The sequence below is a fragment of the Bos javanicus genome, chromosome 11 (assembly GCF_032452875.1).
Source record: "Bos javanicus breed banteng chromosome 11, ARS-OSU_banteng_1.0, whole genome shotgun sequence".
Lineage (NCBI taxonomy): Eukaryota > Metazoa > Chordata > Mammalia > Artiodactyla > Bovidae > Bos > Bos javanicus.
In genome coordinates, this window is record NC_083878.1 from 3,659,260 (window position 1) to 3,680,265 (window position 21,006).

At 41.4% G+C, this 21,006-nt stretch overlaps 1 protein-coding gene across 12 annotated transcripts in view; it reads left to right on the plus strand.

Annotated features, from left to right (window-relative positions):
• The window catches only part of VWA3B (von Willebrand factor A domain containing 3B), a 178,212-nt gene that overhangs the window by 87,061 nt on the left and 70,145 nt on the right, over positions 1-21,006 (plus strand). For 11 of the 12 annotated variants that reach the window (XM_061431599.1, XM_061431598.1, XM_061431592.1 and 8 more), the window contains 4 exons: positions 1,988-2,086; positions 9,991-10,173; positions 15,265-15,392; positions 17,393-17,535. In XM_061431599.1, coding sequence (XP_061287583.1) covers positions 1,988-2,086; positions 9,991-10,173; positions 15,265-15,392; positions 17,393-17,535 — 553 coding nt within the window. The remainder of the gene's footprint in view (positions 1-1,987; positions 2,087-9,990; positions 10,174-15,264; positions 15,393-17,392; positions 17,536-21,006) is intronic. The other variant, XM_061431596.1, reaches the window with a different exon arrangement.

A 21,006-nucleotide genomic window follows, 5' to 3' on the forward strand; every position in this document is an offset into this window, starting at 1 on the left:
TAAGAGCTGGACATCATAGAGCTGCAGTATATAGAGACTGAGATAAATATTTTTTTATGCCTGGAAAAGAGCATGACTTTCTTTTGTGGGATGGGTTAGTGAAGTGAAGTGAAGTCGCTCAGTCATGTCCTACTCTTTGTGACCCCATGGACTGTAGCCCACCAGGCTCCTCCCTCCATGGGATTCTCCAGGCAAGAGTACTGGAGTGGGTTGCCATTTCCTTCTCCAGTGGGATGGGTTAAATTAATCTAATTAAGAGCTGAACTGGGTTTGAGGTTGGTCTGTTTGCACCATAGCCCTCACATTATTGTAGTGATGCTTTGTGTTAGGGTGAGAGATGATGTACCAGAAGGTTGTCTGCTCCACCCTCAGCTTTTGATTTTTCCCTTTACACTGGGCTTCAGAGAGAACTTTTCTCTTGCAGGTTGCTTGTTAGTTGATGTTTCTAGGGGAGTAACAGGGATGGGTATTTTCTGAATAAGCCTCAGTGTTAGTCGGGCCTGGTGTCCAGGAGTCTCAGGGGTGTGGCTTTGTCAGTATCTCTGAGTCCAGAATGTAGCCCTGCTCCTTCTGCAGGTGTAGGGGCTTTGTTGTTTCCTCTTCCATTCCCCAGCCTTCTGGGTTTTGACCAGCACCCCGAGGATGAGTATGTTCGTTACTGCCCTTTACCTCATACACACACACACACACACACACACACACACACACACACACACACACAAAAGCTTTTGTTCTGCAGGGGAGAGAGAGAACAGGGTCTCTGTGGATGTTCCTGTGTCACTGAATCTCTCCCTCAGTTCTGCCATATGAAGGAGATTTTCTCTAGGCTCTCTCAGTCTATCCTGTGAATACCCTGTGGGGTTTGTGGTGAAACAGTCTTCAAGAGAGCACTGATGCCAGGCTTCCCTGGCATTCCACTGGTTAAGAATCTGCCTTCCAATGCCAGAGATACCAGTTTGATCCCTGGTCCAGGAAGATCCCACATGCCATGGGTCAAGTAAGCCCATGCACGATGACTACATGCACGATGACTACCGCAGCCCATTCATCCTAGAGCCTGTGCTTCCAAGAGAAGCCACCACAATGAGAATGCACTGCAACTAGAGAAAGCCGGCATGCAGCAGCAAAGACTCAGCACAGCTGGGTGTGAATAAATAAATAAAACTGAATAAATAATGAGTAAATACAACTTTAAAAAGAAAAAAAGAACACCGATGCCCCCATATTGTGGTCTCTTGCCAATATATACCCGCAGCTTCTGCTGGTTCACCAGCCACCCCAACCCAGCTCTCCTTCAGTGTCTGGCTGCATCCTGTCCCAGGAGCCAGGGCTTGCATCTCACCGGACTCTCCAGATGCCCACCTCTCCCCAGATTTTGGGCCAGTTGGTTGCCCTGTGATCTGAGCTCTCTCATGAATGTAACAAAAGTCACATACTTGCTGTTTGTCTGGCTCTTTTTTATTGTGGAGTGACAGTTCTCTCCATCCCTGGACAGAGCTGCAGTAATTTTACAGTTTTACAGCTTCCTGTACCTCCACATTGCCCATGACACCACACTTGTGTTTGCTGAATATTGGGTGTCATGAATCAATCCTGGCTGAAAACAAACACGGTCCCCACCCGGGTGTATTCAGGCTGCGTGTTTAAGCCGTGCTGACAGCTGAATGAACAGTAACTGAGTTAGTGCCTCCCACAGAAACACACAAAGATAAAATTGAATTAAGAGCTCTGTCAATAGGACAGGAAATGCATTGTCCCAGCTTCTAGCTCTCCTGGGACTATCTGCATAGACGCTTTTATGATACATCCAAGGATTCAACTTCTTGAATTCCTGGACTGAAATCATTATCTCAATATAATTTAAATTTATCTTTTATTTCACAAATACCTTCTTTTTTTTTTGGAGGCAGGGAATAACACTTTGTGAGCTCTTTTTCTGAGATTGAAGTATACACTTGGTATGTCTCTCTCTCTCTCTTTTCTGTAGATTGGAAGTTCCACAAACACCCTGAGTGCCCTGCAAATTGCTTTTGCTGATGAAGAAACACAAGTAATCTACCTTTTGACAGATGGGAGACCTGATCAGGTACTTATCAAAGTTGGGAACAAAGACAGACTCACTAAGCCCCTGAAAGTGAAAGCTGAGAGTGGGAATTGGGGGACCTTTTTCATTGCCACCAAAAAGCTGTTGACAGATGCTTGCTTGACTTAGGGACCCAGAAGTGAGGTAAAACAAACACATCCATATTGAGAAATTCCTTTGTCTACTGCAGCACTGAGGAAAATTTATGTGACAGTGAGTGTTGTCTGGTTAATTTGATGCACTCCCATAGGCCTGGAGACCAACCCCATGAAAGGAAATGTCTGCTTTCCATGGAAGACTGGTTTATATTTTATTATAAACTAAGAGCAAGGATATCTTTTTGATTTTTTTTCCTTTGGGGACACTGAATCTAAACATGTCACTGCACAATGTCCTTGGTTTTACCCCTAATTTTAACTTAGTAATCATTTAAACAAAGCATGCCTTTCTGGTGAAATGTTCTTTGTTTTGTTTAGCCTGACTGGAAAATATTTGAAAAGTTTTAGTGGAGTCTGTTCATCTTCTTTTGAGCTTTGTGAATGAAAGACTAATGCTCTGGGCATTAAATAAATATACGGATGTGCAGGCCAGTACAATGTAAATTAACCGCTGAAGTGAATTAGTATCAACTTGTTTCCTTCATTGTGAAGTGTCTGCATGTGAAGACTGCTAGGCAAATATTGTAAAATATCCTGTGTCAAACAGTCCAGGGCTTAAATACTAAAGCAACCAGATTTTACTGCAGCATTAGATTTGTGGCCAAGAAGTTGTATATATAGTAAAATTTTATTTGGTATAATTTTTCTACCAATTTCACTGTACTTTCTACTCAAAGGCAGTTTATTGTGCTTTGTTTATGCTCCTTGTCTGGTGCCAAGGTGTGAGGCTACAAAGATGAATAATGTCCTGCTCTAGGGAAGCTTACATGTTGGAGGGTACGCGAGCATGTACAGTGAATTCTGACACTATACAGGGAGTAGGGTTGTCTAGGCTACAGACTGGGTGAGAGCACAGTGATGAATTCTGCTGTACAAGATGGAAAGAAGACCAAGCAAGCATCCACTGAGAAGGGCACGCTTCAGCTGTGTCTGAAAGGAGGATAAAGAGTTTTTTAAACAGAGGAGATTGCTGGTATCCTGGGCAGAACGAACAGAGGTGTAAAGGTATGTGGGCTGCTCAGGGTGACAACCGGAGAGCAAGAGCAGTGATAGAAGAGTGTCGGGGCCGAGTCTCTGAGGTTAAGTTGGGGGAGACCATGATGGTCCTTGAGTGTCACATGGAAAGGATGGTCTTTACCTCACTGGGTACTCTCAGGGGAACAGAAGGTCCCATCCACCTAATAGGTTATAAATATGCCTCAGTAGAGCCAGGGAAAGACTAGATCTTGATGAGAGCTGGTGAGGTCCCACCTCAGGGAGGAGCAGCAGAAATTTGGAAGGAGGAACCCATCAGAGATGAGATCATAGGAGTAGCATCAAAGGACTTGGTGGCCAGTTTGTGGGTAGAAGGTGGGGGGCTGGGTGAGGACCAAGAGAGGAAGGGGTCAAGAAGACCGATTTCAGTTGTCTAGTAATTGTTATTAACTGACTGACAACTCAAGAAGTTGAAGACTTAGGGGTTGCCAGTGGAGGAAGCTGAGCTTGAGCCACCTGGATTTCATGGCTGTCCAAAACCTGTGCAAGTATGGGACTGGTGTTTGGAGAAGGTGTAGGCTGATTCTGTAAGGAGATTCTGACTTGCAAGTCATCTGGACAAGGAGTCTTTTTCTTTTTAATAAATTCTAACTGATTTTATTGCAATTTAGGAAATATAGGTAGGCATATAATCATAAGGAAAAATAAGAGGTAAGTATAAGTAGTCCATAATTCAATTTTCTGCCCTTTCTCTAATATGTGCCAGTTTTCCAAGTCATGAGACATTCTTCTGAAACATCATTCTCAGTGACTGCATCATATTAAATTATATAGATTTAATAAAACTACCTTAAAAACTGATTTAATTTTTGCATAGTAGTACATTAACATGGAACATATTATAAAGGTACAAAAGGATATGTAGAGAAAATTCTCCCTCCCACTCCTGTTCATCACCTAAGAGGCAATGTAGGTTACTAGTTTCTTTATTTTCTTTGAAAGATAGTTTGTTATGTAAACAGATAAATGTATATATATATATATATATATATATATTTCCTTTTTAAAATATATAAATGGTAGCATATTACACAGGCTTCCCAGGTGGAGTTAGTGATAAAGAACCTGCCTGCCAATGCAGCAGGTGCTGGAGACACAGGTTTGATCCCTGGGTCAGGAAGATCCCCGGAGGAGGGCATGGTAACCCACTCCAGTATTCTTGCCTGGAGAATCCCATGGACAGAGGAGGCCAGTGAGCTACAGTCCATAGGGTTTCAAAGAGTTGGAAACCACTGAAATGGTTTAGCACACATGCACGCAGCATATTACACACACAATTCTGAACCTTTATTAATAAAACAAAGGACTTCACTGGAAGCCCAGTGGTTAAGACCCTGCCTTCCAATGCAGGGAGACTGGGTTTGATCCCTGGTTGGGGAGCTAAGATACCACATGCCTTAGGGTTTGGCCAAAAATTTTTTGTAAATAAATAAAACAGTATACCTCAGAGATCGCTTAATATCATTTCATAAAAAGCTTCCTCATTTTTTAATAGCTGTTTACTATTCCATCACACAGCTACTTAGTCATATCCCCTGGAGATGAACATTTAGGTTATTTCAATCTTTCTATTCAAGGTTGCAAAAGTAATGGGGCACATATATCATTTTGCACCTGTATGAGTGTATCTGTAGCATAAATTCTGAGATGTGTTCTCAGTAAAAAGATATATATTTTGATAGATCCCAGCAAACAGCCCTTGAAAAGGATTTACCAAGTAACACTATACCAACAATGTGTTAAGAAGGATGCTTAGATTCGAGTTCATCACAGACTTATGAGGATCTCGGATCTCCCAAAAGTATATTTAAATTGGAATCTCCAAAAAATATATTTAAATTATATTTAAATACATTCCTCTGGGGAGAAGGTCAGTAGCTTTCCCTGGATTCTCAGAGGGTCTGTGGTCCAGTTAATGATAAGAAACTAGGGATATGGATGAGCTGGAATTAGCAATATGCTAATTGCTAAAAAAGTGATTTATAAACTCTCATTCAGGCATTTCATATTCCTCTCTGCCTTTTCCCCACATGCAGTCTATTTAGTTTGTATTGCCCCTCAGGTTTTCTCAAAAAAAGGATATTTGATATTCATGTTCCATGTAGAGGACATTAAAATGTAGCACTCAATCTCCATTTGTTTTTTAATTTTCACTGACTGTGTAGGACCTGAATAGGTAAGACCAATGTTATTATTCCCAGTACTCAGCAGAATTTTCTACTTGGAAGAACACACAGAGATGCTATTCAGAATTCAATTCCATGGACATCACTGTACTGCTTGTTTATTAAATGTCCAGGGCAGAATTATATGAAAGCCAAGTCTTTAATCAAGTTCAAAGGGTTCTAGTAATACTAGTTTTCATGAACCTGGGATCACTAGGTGTCCTTTGCTGGGTATCTGTAGATGTGAGTGGACACTTCGGGGCCTCTGCTAGAGAAGCCAAGCACATTTGGCTGTGATTGTTTGGGGATTTCTTTGAAGTTAGGGCCTCACTCTCGCAAAAATCGAGAAAGTGGACGTGAGGAAGTTAACTACACCATTTTAAACAAAAACAGATGTATAATAAGGACCCACATGGGGTATATGAGAGGTGGCGGCAGGGGAAGGCACGGGGGACTGCCCCTGTACAAACAAACCTCCTTCAGACTACGAGAGAACCATTCCTGCCTTTCTTGTCACGCCAAGGTGACCTTTGTGGTGAAAGGGACATCTGGCCACACACCTGTTTAGACTCAGGGACAAGGCACCGGGGCGAATGTCTCAGGTGTGCAGCGTGGCCTCATCTTAGGGACCTCATCTTAGGGACCAACAAGGCGTCTGAAGGGAACTGATTGAGGAGTTATATGGGCGTTACACAGGGAGTGACCTCCACGTTCAAACCCTTCCATCTCAGCTACTGGGGTAGCTCCGCTTAGCATCTGAGAAGAGTCAAGGTGAGTCAGGCTGCAGGGGGGAAAGGCTTACTTCAACTACTGAGTCTTCTTGTCAAAGCTGTGAGGACACCCACCAGCAGAGGAAAATCCCTGGGGGCTGCGGGTGAGGGGCAGGAGGACAGGAATGCTATCTTCCCTGGCAGAGATCAAGCTCCTTCTGCAGTCAAGATGCAGCCCCGCCCTCTGCCCAGCTCTCTACCACTTCGCTGGGCTCTGGAACCTCGTGCCAGTTTAGCAAACATTACCTGGGACTGCGTGCGGGTCGGGGGCTCACAGCGATACATGTAGCAGACTTTCTCATGCTCGTGCTCTCTTGGGGTGTCAGGACTGATGGGAATAAGTAGCTTTAAATCCAGAGACCTGGGTTAGAGCTCATCACTGGCACTGCCCATCTGAATGACTTTGGGCAAGTGTCCCCAGAGTGAGTTTCCTCATCTGTGACTTAGAGCTAATGCTCCCTCCTTACAGGCTTGCTATGATGTTCTTGTGAATGCATTCCATGGATATTTCCTGAGCATTTTTTATGAGCCAGGTACTGTTATCAATCTGAGATATGGTAGAGAGCAAGACAGACCAGGTACCTGCCTTCAGCAAAGCTTCTGTGTTATGGGGAGATAGATAGTGAGCAACGCAAAGCTTTTTGGGCTTCCCAGGTAGCACTAGTGGTAAAGAACCCACCTGCCAGTGCAGGAGACATAAAAGATGCAGACTCAATCCCTGGGTTGGGAAAATCCCCTGGAGGAGAGCATGGCAACCCACTCCACAGAGGAGTGTGGCGGGTTACAGTCCATGGGGTTGCAGAGTTGGACATGACTGAAGCGACTTAGCATGCAGACAGTGAGCAAATAAATCTATGAAGTGATGTCAGGTAATGTATGAAAATGAAGATGCTACCCACAATGTCAGCACTAAATCAACATTAATGTCCCTCCCCAAATATCTCAGCTGGAAGTCAATATAGAGATTGTTGTTGTTTAATTGCTAAGTCATGTCCAACTCTTTTTTGCAAGCCCAGAGCCTGCCAGACTCTGTCCATGGGATTCTCCAAGCAAGAATACTGGAATTGGTTGTCATTTCCTTTCCCAGGGCATCTTCCTCACCCAGGGATTGAACCCTCATCTCCTGCTTGGCAGGCAGATTCTTTAGCATTGAGCCACCTGGGAAGCCCCGATATAGGAGCAATCTCTAGCTAAAACCTATCTTATCAAATTAGCAGAATTTAGGCCTGATATCTCCAGTCTGGCATATAGGCGTAGGGCCAGTGGCGATGAGTGTTGGTAAGAAATGAGGATAATGATCGTACCTTCCTCAGTGGGCTGTGGAGGGGATGCAGGGAGAGAGCGCAGCAGAGCTCTTAGTGACTGGCCCATGGTGAATGCTCACAATGGAAGCTAGGTCGAAGGAGATGCAGGCAGCAGAGAGAGATTTGCTCTGTCCTTGAAGTTGACAGGACAGATGGGGTCAGCCCTCAGCTAGGTTAGGTTGCTGTTTGGTTCAGAACCAGCTGATGGGCAGAGAGGAGAGGAGAAGAGAGGAGGAAAAGTGGGATGGGCTTATGGGCAGTGTGTGTTAGGCACTCAGTCGGGCTTATGGGCAAGGGCAGGCTCAAGACTGGAACCAAATACAGAGACCGAAGTCATGTGTATGTAGTGGCTGGAATGAGACTGGACACCAGGGGACCACTCAACTGGCGCCTCCCTGAGCAGCATGTGAGCTGCTCAAGGCCAGCAGGTGGTGAGTCCAGAGGCCTCCTCCCTCGTCACCTCACCTCCCCGGGGTTCATAGGAAACATTTTGGAAAGGTTAATAGTCAAAGAATAGGAATTGGGGGTGGAGAGTGGAAACTGGCTAAAGGAGCCAGCAGGTTGAATCAATCAAAGAGGGACTGAGAAATACAGAAGCAATGAGGGCAGGACAACCAGAGGCAGCCTCTGAGGGTGCTGATCTGGGTATGATGGTGCTGGTGGAGTGGCAGCAGGGCACATCATCAGTTCACCTTCCCCGTGTGTCTGGTAATGTTTACAGAGTCGATCCTTGCCAAGTGACAGTCTATTGCAAGCAGGGGAAAACAAATAATCTGACATTGCTTCTAGTACTAAAATCTGTCTTTGAATCTAGTCTTACCACTTAAGAGATTGATGACCCTAGGAAGCTTAGTCCTTCTGAGCCTCAATTTCTCCATCTTTAAGTGAATCCATACCTACTGTGCCAATTAGGATTTCATATTACTGAGAGAAAAAAGCAGGAGAGCAGACAAATGATAACTGAAATGGAGAGATTTATATTCCTATGAAGAAGAAGCCTGGTGGTAAGTAGTCTAGGTTATACAGCTACTCAAGGATATCTCCAAGAAAACAGGCTTCTTTTAATCTTCATGCTTCAGCTGATCTTTGTGTTTGTTTGACATCCACCCTCATGGTTACAAGACAGCTGCTTTGTGCCTAAGCAGAGTGTCCATTTTCCAGGAGGCAGGGGTGGAAAAGAGAAGGATATTAGCTTTTTTTGTTATGTCTTTGCCTTTTTATTAGCAAAAAAAATCTTTCCCTTGAAACTTCAATGGACAGACCTGGGTCATGTGGTCACTCCTAGCTGCAAAAAAAAAAGTGTCAGAAGATGAGTTTTCATGTATGTTTTGTTACATTTGTATGTTTGTTTTTAACTGAGTCTGTTGCTGTCTTGAAAACCAGGTCTCTGACAGTAAAAAGGAGAATGGGCCACTAGAAATCTTTCCAAAACTCTGTCACAAGAGGGTTAACTGGGGTATTATGTCCCCAACAGAGTGCTCAGAACATGAAAAGACCCTAAATAAATGTTTCTTTTTTCACTCTGAGATACCAGTTTTTATCACTCTGAGGTATCTAAAGCTGGACATTGCTTTTTAGCAGTAGAAGCTTTGGAAGCCACCCCAAGATCCTGTGGCCTCATTCTGTAGAATCCCAGTATCCAGGATGTCTTACCCATGATCCAGTGCTTTAAGTGTCCAGAACTATGTGCGTGCGTGTGTGCTAAGTAACTTCAGTCGTGTCCGACTCTTTGTGACCCCATGGACTGTAGCCTGCCAGGCTCCTCTGTCCATGGGATTCTCCAGGCAAGAATACTGGAGTGAGTGGGTTGCCATGCCCTCCTCCAGGGATCTTTCTGACCCAGGGATTGAACTCGAGTTTCTTATGTCTCCTGCATTGGCAAGCAAGTTCTTTACCATTAACACTATCTGGAAAGCCCTGCTCAAAATTATGTGTATATATGTGTTATTTGCTCAGTTGTGTCCAACTCTTTACAACCCCATGGACTGTAGCCTGCCAGGCTCCTCTGTCCATGGAATTCTCCCCACAAGAATACTGGAGTGGGTAGCCATTCTCTTCTCCAGGGTATCTTCCCAACCCAGGGATCGAATCTGGGTCTCCCACATTGCAGGCGGATTGTTTACCATCTGAGCCACCAGGTCCAACCCTTTAAAAGCATGGATTCTAGGCTTAGGTGCACTAAAATCGAGTAATTGGATTAGTCCGGTCTTTCTCCCAGACTTTTCCCACAGAAACTGTGAGCCTTCAGAGGGCATGCGCTGAGTCACTGGTCTTCGTGCTCTCACCACCTGACAGTTTGCTTTGTCAGTCGAATTGGATTGACACCTTTCCAAGAAGTCACTCTCCACTGTATAAGGAATTACTAATTGAGAATTTCACTATCTAGAACAAATACTAGGGACTTTCATGTATTTTTTTTTTTTTTGTCTCTTCCTCTCTATCCCCCTTCTTTTCCCTGAAAATGTATCATTTCAGTCACCTGAAATGGTTATGGACCAGGTCAAAGTTTTTCAGAAAATTCCTATTTACACCATCTCCTTCTGTTACAATGATGAGATTGCAAATGGATTTTTGAAAGACCTTGCTTCTTTGACTGGAGGAGAGTTTCATTCTTATAATTTTGGCTGCAAGGATCCCTATACTCCAGAGGCTGTTCAGGTAAGAGCTTCATGAGCTGAGCAGAGAGTGTTCACTTATTTGGGCACTAATGGTTGGAGATCTGTGGACAATGATTGGACGAACCGCAACCATAAGGACAACTAAGTTGAGAAAATGAATCACCTTACAGCTAGTGTCCTGCAAACTGTGGTGCCCTAAGGACCACCTGAGCTAGGGCACCTGTGAAAATTCAGATTCTCGAGTTCCACTACTGAGCTACCAAATCAGGCTCCAGGCACAGAGGCCCAGGAATCCTAATAGATTCCATTTTTCTTCTAAGCTTTTCATTATGGAATGTTGCAAACAAATGCAAAAGTAGAAGAGTATATAGGCCATGTACCTATCAGTCAAAGTTAACAATTACCAACATTTTGCCAAAGTTTAGGAACAAACACCCTGGGGGTCCATACATAAGGTTTGTTAACCACTGCCTGTTTGCACACATTTGTGGGAAGGTTTCAAAAAATTAATTTGCTAGGTAGTTGTCTTCTGATTCATCAAGCTGTATAACCATGTGACCATCTGATGAAACAATTCATTTTAATGAGCTAATACAAGAAAGTAAATAAAATTCTATGCCCCAATTCTCCAATTTTGGCCTGAAGATGTGCATTTCAAGTGTGCCTCTCTAGAGAACGTGTTTCTTATTGTCTGTTGTAAGGAGTGACTTTAAAGCCAGAACACTGATCAATGCTAACATGTGAGAAACTATTAATACTAGAGTCTGGAAATGACTCATTCAAAAGAATCGGACAGACCAGTACTCTGAGCTCATCAGATGGCAATGCCCACTCCCATCAGCTAGACTAGAAAAACCTCATAATCCAGTGGGTAGGGGGTAAAGTTTAAAGGAAGATCTTGCCTCAGTAGTGGGAGCAGCCAAATGCTGCTCTACTTCTGTCTAGAAAATCATAAATGCAAAACGTGAAAGGGTCAATCCATTTCCAGGGAATTTAGCTGTGTCCACTCTCCCCACTCATATTCAACATACTACTGGAAGCTCTACCAAGATAAGGCAAGAAAATAAAGGCATACAGATTAGAAAGGAAGAAATAGACCTGTCCCTGTTTGCAAGTAACAAATTAAACTCCAAGGGAGCTACAAAAAAACTCCTGGAACTATTAACTGAGTTCAGTAAGGTCACTGGTTATAAAATCAGCACACAAAATTCAATTACATTTTGATAAAGTAAAAATAAACATACAGAATTCAAAATTAAATATTGAAATTTAGTATTTCCTCCAAAATGAAAGACTTAGGTATATATATTACATAGTATATATACAGAAAAATCTTCTGAAATAGAATAAAATTAAACTATATTTTCATTCAACATCCAATGGAATGTACAAAAATGCTACTGGAACTAATAATTGAAGTTAGCAAGATTGTAATTTCCTACAAGATCAACATATGACATACAAAAATGTTGTCATATTAGCAAATAACAATAAACATTGAAATAAAAATTATCTTTTACAATCTCATCAAAAATATGAAACATGTAGTGACAAATTTGTCAAAGTGTGTGAGAGGCCTGTCACTGAAAACTATAAAACATTGAGAGTTGTATGTTGTTTATGGGTTAGAAGACATCACAATGTTAGAATGTGCATTCTCCAAAAGAAAATCTGAACTGTGTCTGTTCTGTATGTGTGTAGTCATTCCTTTACCCTTCAGTCTGTAGTTGACATGCGCAGACAGAGTAGTGGCTCTCGAGTTGCTGTTCTGCCATCTTCCTGTCTCCTTCAGTCCCTCCATGTGTATTCCATGTGTAATGACCTTCTTCAGTGCTGTAATAGGGCATTTAACAGAGGTTGCTATGTGCAGTACTGTGTTTAGTGTTTTCATTTTAATTTTTTTAGGATATTAATTTATATGAAAATAAAAAGAATACTAAAAGAGAAAAAAATAGACTTAACACATTCCTAATCAAAATTTCAGCAGTAAAAGTTGACAAACTAATTCCCTGGAAATTCAGAAGATTTCAAATAGCCAAAATGCTTTGAAAAAGAAAATCAAAGTTGAAAGACTAATACTACTTGATCTCAAGATATATAAAGTTATAGTCATCAAGACAGGGTGGTATTAGCGTAAAGACAGATTTATAGATCAACAGAACAGAACAGCAAAACCAGAAATAGACTAACACATATGTGTATAACTGATTTTCAACAGAGATGCAAAGGCAATTCCGTGGAGAAAGTATATGTTTTTTTTTCCTCCAACAAATGTTGGAACAATTGGATAAAATAAACACATCTTGCTCCATACATCACACTGTAATAAAAAATTAACTCAAAATGATACATGGACCTAAATGTAAAACCTAGGTTTTTCCCCCTCCTAGAAGAGAACATATGAAAAGCCCTTTGAGACATTGTGTTAGACCAAAAAAAACTTTATTAGGATATCAAAAACATAGTCCATATAAAGCAATTCAATAAATTTGATTTAATCAAAATTAAAAATTTCTCTTTAAAAACAATGTTAAGATAACTAAAAGACAAGTTGTAGACTGGGAGAAAATGTTTTCAAATTGTATTCATTGTCTTGTATCCAGAATATATTAAGATTTCTCAAAACTCAAGGAAGCAAAAAATGGGCAAAACATTTGGACAGACACCCTACCAAAGAAGATATATGCATTTCAAACAAGATCATGAAAGGATGCTTAATTAATTAATCATTAGGGAAACACAAATTAATTAATTCATTAATTATTAGGGAAACACAAATTAACCATAATGAAATACCATTACACAGCTATTAAAATGGCTAAAATTAAGACAACTGACCTTATCAAGTTTTTACAAGGATGTGGAGGAACTAGAACTCTCATAAATTACTAATGGGAATGTAAACTAGTGCAGTCATTTTGGAAAACAGTTTGGTCATTTCTTGAAAAGTTCAGCATCACCACCTGTGTGATCTTACTCATTGACCCAAGAGAAATGAAAGCAGATGTTCATATGAAGACTTGTGCACAAATGCTCATAGCGTTAGTATTTATCATAGCTCAAACCTGGAAACTCAAATGTCCATCTGCTGCTGCTGCTGCTGCTGCTGCTGCTAAGTCACCTCAGTCGTGTCCGACTCTGTGTGACCCCATAGACGGCAGCCCACCAGGCTCCCCCATCCCTGGGATTCTCAAGGCAAGAACACTGGAGTGGGTTGCCATTTCCTTCTCCAATGCATGAAAGTGAGAAGTGAAAGTGACGTCGCTCAGTCGTGTCTGACTCTTAGCGGCCCCATGGACTGCAGCCTTCCAGGCTCCTCCGTTCATGCGATTTTCCAGGCAAGAGTACTGGAGTGGGGTGCCATTGCCTTCTCCGAATGTCCATCTACAGGTGACTACATTTTGGATTTGGTATATAATAGAATACTACTCAGCCATAGAAATGAATGTACTATTGATTCATGCTGTATCATGGGTAAATCTCAAAATAATTAATGAAAGTAAACTAGACACAAAAAGATGATATGTTGTATGATTCCATTTAAATAAAATTCCATAAAGCAACTATACTCTAATAAAAATTAATTAAAAATAGGTATGGGTTTCCATTTGGGTGATTTAAAAAGTTCTTGAACTAGATAATAGTGATGGTTGTGCAATATCGTAAATGTACTTAATGCTACTGAGGTGTACACACTTTAAAAATGGTTAAAATAGGAAACTTTATGGGTATTTTGCTGAAAACAAATATAGACCTGCTGAAAAAATAGACAAGTAAAATTCCAGAAAATTGAAACTGATAGTGACAGAAAGTAGATGAATAGTCGCTTGTTTTTTGAAGAGGGGCTAAGAGGGAGGGCAGATCTACAGTGGGATACAAACTTTATAGAGGGTAATGGATATAATTATTGTCTTGATTGCAGAGATGATTTCACAAGTGTGAATGTCAAAACAATTCACATGGTGCACTTTACATACATTCAGTTTGTTGTTGTTCAGTTGCTAAGTCATGCAGCCCCATGGACTGCAGCACACCAGGCTCCCCTGTCCTTCACTATCTCCTGGAGTTTGCTCAAACTCACGTCCATTGAGTTGGTGATGCCATCCAACCATCTCATCCTCTGTTGCCCCTTCTCCTCTTGCCTTCAATCTTTCCCAGTATCAGGGTCTTTTCCAAAAAGTCACTTCTTCTCATCAGGTGGCTAAAGTATTGGAGCTTCAGCAATCAGTCCTTCCAATGAATGCTGCTGCTGCTGCTAAGTCACCTCAGTCGTGTCCGACTCTGTGCGACCCCATAGACAGCAGCCCACCAGGCTCGCCTGTCCCTGGGATTCTCCAGGCAAGAACACTGGAGTGGGTTGCCATTTCCTTCTCCAATGCATGAAAGTGAAAAGTGAAAGTGTAGTCGCTCAGTCGTGTCTGACTCTTGGCGACCCCATGGACTGCAGCCTACCAGGCTCTTCCGTCCATGGGATTTTCCAGGCAAGAGTACTGGAGTGGGGTGCCATTGCCTTCTCCGCTTCCAATGAATATTCAGGGTTGATTTCCTTTAAGATTGATTGGTTTGATCTCCTTGTAGTCCAAGGGACTCTTAAGAGTCTTCTCCAGCACCACAGTTCAAAAGCATCAATTCTTCAGCTATCTGTACATGACTACTGGAAAAACCATAGCTTTGACTATACGGACTTTTGTCGGCAAAGTGATGTCTCTGCTTTTTAATACACTGTCTAGGTTTGTCATAGCTTTCCTTCCAAGGAGCAAGTGTCTTTTAATTTTATGACTGTAGTCACTGTCCACAATGATTTTGGAACCCCCCAAAATAAAATCTGTCACTGCTTCCACTTTTTTCTCTTCTGTTTGCCATGAATGATGGCAGCGGATGCCATGATGTTAGTTTTTTGAATGTTGAGTTTTAAACCAGCCTTTTCACTCTTCTGTTTCACTCTCATCAAAAGGCTCTTTAGTTCCTCTTCATTTTCTGCCACACCTCAATTAGGCTGTCTAAAAAATAAATAAGAACTACATGAAATTCTTTAGATTCTTCTTTTCCTGATACAGTTTGGTTTTTTGTTAGAAATGTTTGGAATCTGAACTTTGGTATAATCTTGCAATGTGTTTACTTATTTTGGCAGAATGAAGATCTGACTCTTTTAATTAAGGAAATGGAGCAAGGACGCAATGACCTAGAGAAGGTGCAAGACCTTTACTCAGAGTCATTGGTCATGGACTGGTGGTACAATGCAGAAAAGGATGGAGACAAGTGAGCATGGCAAAACGCCCACTTCCCCATCACAGAGGTCTTCTTGGGTGCTCTGCTGGATCTCTTTACCACTTTCTACAGTGGTTTGTGAGAGTTCTTTAAAAAAAATCACATAGTATGATTGTGTTAAGATTTTTGTTTAAGCAAAGGGAACTCATAATCTAGCAAATTAATGATTGGCTTACAGAAGCCACAAACTCATCCTTTTTTTAATTTTGATGTTTTTTGGTCATACTGAGTGGCATTGCATATGGGATCTGAGTTCCCCAACTGGGGATCAAACCTGTGCAGTGGAAGTGCAGAGTCTTAACCACTGGACTGCCAGGGAAGCCTCACATACTCATCCTTATATGCAGGTTCCCAAATCCTGTGTGGTCCTTAGGGATGTCTCATCTGCACCCAATGTGGACATCCCCCACCCCCACCACAACCCACAAAGGTGACAGAGCAGAGTAGGGGTGCACTGTTGTGAAGATTTGACTCAGGGTCACAACCGAAGCGACTTAGCATGCATGCATGCATTGGAGAAGGAAATGGCAGCCCACTCCAGTGTTCTTGCCTGGAGAATCCCAGGGATGAAGGAGCCTGGTGGGCTGCCATCTATGGTGTCGCAGAGTTGGACACAACTGAAGTGACTTAGCAGCAGCAGCAGGAGGCTCAAGGGCTGGACTTCACTCTGTGTGACCTTGGTGAATCCCTAACTTCTTTCCACACCTGTTGATTGCTGTGGGTCTCAGTTTCTTCCTCTTTAAGATGATGTGGTGGTAGTATTTGAGATAGATGATTTTTCAGGTCTTTCCCATGCTATATGCTATTAATAATATGTCTAAAACCAAAACTACCCCAGCATTCAGTAAATGTGTCAAATCTTACATGATTTCACATTGTACAGATATTCAGGCATCATAGCATTCATGTATCACAGCATATAAATACCCTATCAGGAATGGAAAACAAATTTATGGTTACCAAGGAGATTGCAGGGAATGGGGGAAGTTTGGGATTAACAGTGGAAGGAGTTTTGAATTAACAGATCTACACCATTATATATAAAACAAAATAACTTTATTCTGGGCTTCCCTATTGTAGACAACAAGGACCTACTGTGTAGCATACTCAATATTTTTTAATAACCTATAATGGAAAGGAATCTGAAAAATGCATATATATGTGTGTGTATATATGTATAATGTATGTATAACATATATATACATAATATATGTAATATATGTACAAATGTATAAAATGTATATATATATAAAATATAAAATGTATATATATATAAAACTGAATCACTTTGTGCTCTTGAAACTAACACAACACTGTAAATTAACTATACTTCAATTTAAAAATGACAAACAAGAAATGCCCCATCAGGAGTATATCTTTTTACTTAGAAGTGAAAGAAAAAGTGAAAGTTGCTCAGTCATGTCAGACTCTTCGTGACCCTATGGACAAAAAGAGTCTACCAGACTCCTCTGTTCTTGGGATTCTCTGGGCAAGAATACTAGAGTGATTTGCCATTTCCTTCTCCAATTTTCTGAATGAATATCCACGAAATAGAATCTCTTTTGAGGCTGGATAATTAACCTAAAGTGAAAGTTGCTCAATCGTGTCCCAACTCTTTGTGACTCCACGGACTATACAGTCCATGGAATTCTCCAGGCCAGAATACTGGAGTGGATAGCCTTTCCCTTCGCCAGGGGATCTTCCCAACCCAGGGATCGAACCGAGGTCTCCCACATTGCAAGCAGATTTGTGATAGCAAAATGGAAAGAAGTTGAAAATATGTATTAGTCAGGATTTCTTCATCGAAATTCACTGTCTTCCTATTAGCAAATTAAGCATTTAATAAATGCCCATCAGGAACAAAGATAAATTAAAAACATTCCTAGACAAAAAATAATTGTAGCTAATAGACCTACCCTTAAAGACCAAACACAGGAAGTTCCTCAAATTTTTTCTTTCATCATCTTGGTCTACTTTTTAATCTAAAACAGGCATCAAAAGGAGATTTGTTCCATGGTTTCAACCCCAGAAAAATGTGCAAAACCTCACGCTGATGTCAAATCATCACGAATGCTGAAAATACCAGAGGACCCATCAGGTCAAAAGACTCAGAGAAAGAAAGTGCTCCATGCAGGTATCTGTAAACAAAATGTTTGAATCTCGTGACTGGTTTTCCTTCGGTGCAAGAAGGTATTAACAGGAATAAAGGAGGAATAAAGCTAAAGCCTCATAACATTTTAAAAGAAGCCTAAACTTGTGTTTGTTAAACTGAAGTTATTATTGAAGTAATTGTACATTCCCATGCAGTTGTGAGAAATCATACAGAGAGATCCTGTGTACCTGCTCTTCACCCAGCTACCCGCAATGGTCACATGTTGGAAAAAAAATTCAGTTTTGCAACCAGGTTATTGACATTGATGCAATCCACAATCGTAGTCAGATTGCCCCAGATTTTATTATGTGTGGTTTCATATTCCCCACTCCCTACAGTCAAGATACAGAACATTTCCATCACAACAAAGATCCCTGGCCTTGCTGTTTTTTAACAACACCCATTTCCCTCCAACACCCTTTCCCAACTAGTGGGAACTACTAAGTTCTCCATTTCTAAAATGTTGTCATTTCAAAAGCATTATGTAAATGGAATCATACAACACATGATCTTTGGGTTTTGGCTTGTTTCACTCAACATATTTTCCCCCGGACTCATCCAAATTTTTTACAGGTATCAACACTTCAGTCCTCTTCATTACAGAGTAGCAGCATGTGATATGAATGCTCCAGAGTTGGTTTAACCATTCATCTGTTGACAGACATCTGAGTTGCTTCTAGTTTGGGGCTATTAAGAATAAAGCAGTTCTAAACATTTTTGTACCTGTTTTGTGTGAACATAATTTTTCACTTCTGTAAGATAAAGCCCAAGAGTGCAACTGCTGATTCATATAGTATTGAATGTTTAGTTTTATAACAAGCTGCCAGACTATTTTCTGGAGTGGCTGTGCCATTTCATATTATCACAGTAATCAATGAGTGATTCAGTTTCTCTACATTCTTGTCAGAACTTGCTATTCAGTTCAGTTCAGTTGCTCAGTCGTGTCTGACTCTTTGCAACCCCATGAATCGCAGCACGCCAGGCCTCCCTGTCCATCACCAACTCCTGGAGTTCACTCAGACTCACGTCCATCGAGTCAGTGATGCCATCCAGCCATCTCATCCTCTGTTGTCCCCTTGTCCTCCTGCCCCCAATCCCTCCCAGCATCAGAGTCTTTTCCAATGAGTCAGCTCTTCTCATGAGGTGGCCAAAGTACTGGAGTTTCAGCTTTAGCATCATTCCTTCCAAAGAAATCCCAGGGCTGATCTCCTTCAGAATGGACTGGTTGGATCTCCTTGTAGTCCAAGGGACTCTCAAGAGTCTTCTCCAACACCACAGTTCAAAAGCATCAATTCTTCAGCACTCAGCTTTCTTCACAGCCCAACTCTCACATCCATCATGACCACTGGAAAAACCATAGCCTTGACTAGACAGACCTTTGTTGGCAAAGTAATGTCTCTGCTTTTCAATATGCTATCTAGGTTGGTCATAACTTTCCTTCCAAGGAGTAAGCGTCTTTTAATTTCACGGCTGCAATCACCATCTGCAGTGATTTTGGAGCCCCCAAAAATAAAGTCTGACACTATGACACTGTTTCCACTGTTTCCCCATCTATTTGCCATGAAGTGATGGGACCAGATGCCATGATCTTCGTTTTCTGAATGTTGAGCTTTAAGATTGTCATAAATATTTTTTATTTTGAAGGGCTTCCCTGGTGGCTCAGTCACTAAAGAATCTGCCTGCCAATGCAGGAGATGTGGGTTTAATCCTTGGGTTGGGAAGATCCCCTGGAGGAGGAAATGGCAATCCACTCCTGTGTTCTTGTCTGGAAAATTTCATGGACAGAGGAGCCTGGCAGGCTACAGTCCATGGGGTTGCAAAGAGTCAAACACGAATGAACACACACACACACACAATTTTTAACTGTTCTGATAGGCGTGTAACATCTCATGGTGATTTTTTACTTCCATTTCCCTAATGACTAGTAATATGGAACATCTTTTTATGTGCTCATCTGCAATCCTTACGTTCTCCTCAATTAAATGTCTGCACACATGGGCTTTGCACATATTCTATAAGGATCGTTTGTTTTTTATTGGTGAATTTTGAGAGTTCACTCTTATGGTCACAAAATGGCTGCTCCACTTCTAGGCTCTCAGAACAGAACTTGTTCGTATGTAGGGGACTTACTGTATTTGGAACAATTACAAATGGTATTGATTTTTTAATATAGCTTGCCATATGTTTATTGTTAGTGTAGCAATATGTGATTCATTTTGTGTGTTGATCCCATAATGGACAACCTCACAGAACTCACTTAGTGGTTTTAGGAGCTTTTTTGATTTTGTGGGTTTTTTAAAATGTTGATGTGTGTGTGAATTCCTTACTATTTTCACATATACAATATGTTATCTGCAGATTGGGACGGTTTTATCTTCTTTTCCAATCTTTCTGGCTTTATCTCTTTTTCTTGCCTTGTTGCAAAAGCTAGAATTTCCAGTAGTATGTTTAATAAGGGTGATGAGAGTGAGCATCCTTGCCTTTATCCTGGTCTTAAAGGGGAAAGATATTCAATCTTTCACCAGTAAATATGATTTTAGCTGTAGGTTTTTCGTGCATACTCTTTGTTAAATTGAGGAAGTTCCCGTCATTCCCAGTTTTCTAAGAGTTTCTATCATGAATTGGTACTGGATTTTGTCAAATGCTATATCTATGTCAAATGATATGTTGTTGCTTAGTCGCTAAGTTGTGTCCAACTCTTTTTAATCCTATGGACTGTGACCCACCAGGCTCCTCTGTCCATGGGATTTCTGAGGCAAGAATACTGGAGTGGATTGCCATTTCCTTCTCCAGGGCATCTTCCCCACCCAGGGATCTCCTGCATTGGCAGGCAGGTTCTTTACCACTGAGGCACCAGAGAACAGGGATCAGTGAAAGTCACTCAGTTGTGTCTGACTCTACTATATGGTCCATGGAATTCTCCAGGCCAGAATACTGGAGTGGGTAGCCTTTCCCTTCTCTAGGGGATCTCCCCAACCCAGGAATTGAAGCGGGATCTCCCGCATTGCAGGAGGATTCTTTACCAGCTGAACCACAAGGGAAGCCCCATCAAATGAGAGATCATGTATCATATGATTTTTCTTTAGTCTGTTGATATGGTGGATTACATTGATTGCTTTCAAATGTTGAAGCAGCCTCATATGTTTAGAACGTCTCCCACTTGGCCTCAGTGTTTATTTCAGTGCTTTTGAGTGTAGCTTTTGGTTTCCTGAGTATAACAGCCTATAAATGTGACTTACAACACTCTTCTGGTATCAACATTTTACCCCTTTTTTGTGAGTGTGGAGATCTTACTTCAGTTTGGGTTTCTTTGCTGTCCCTAGTTTTCAGTGTCATTGGCTTGAGTATCAGGTGATGATGTAATTTTTATTTAAATCATCAAATATAAATCTTATGAAGAACAGATAATCTATTGTATTTACCATATTTTTTCTCTTTCATTCTTTCTTCCTT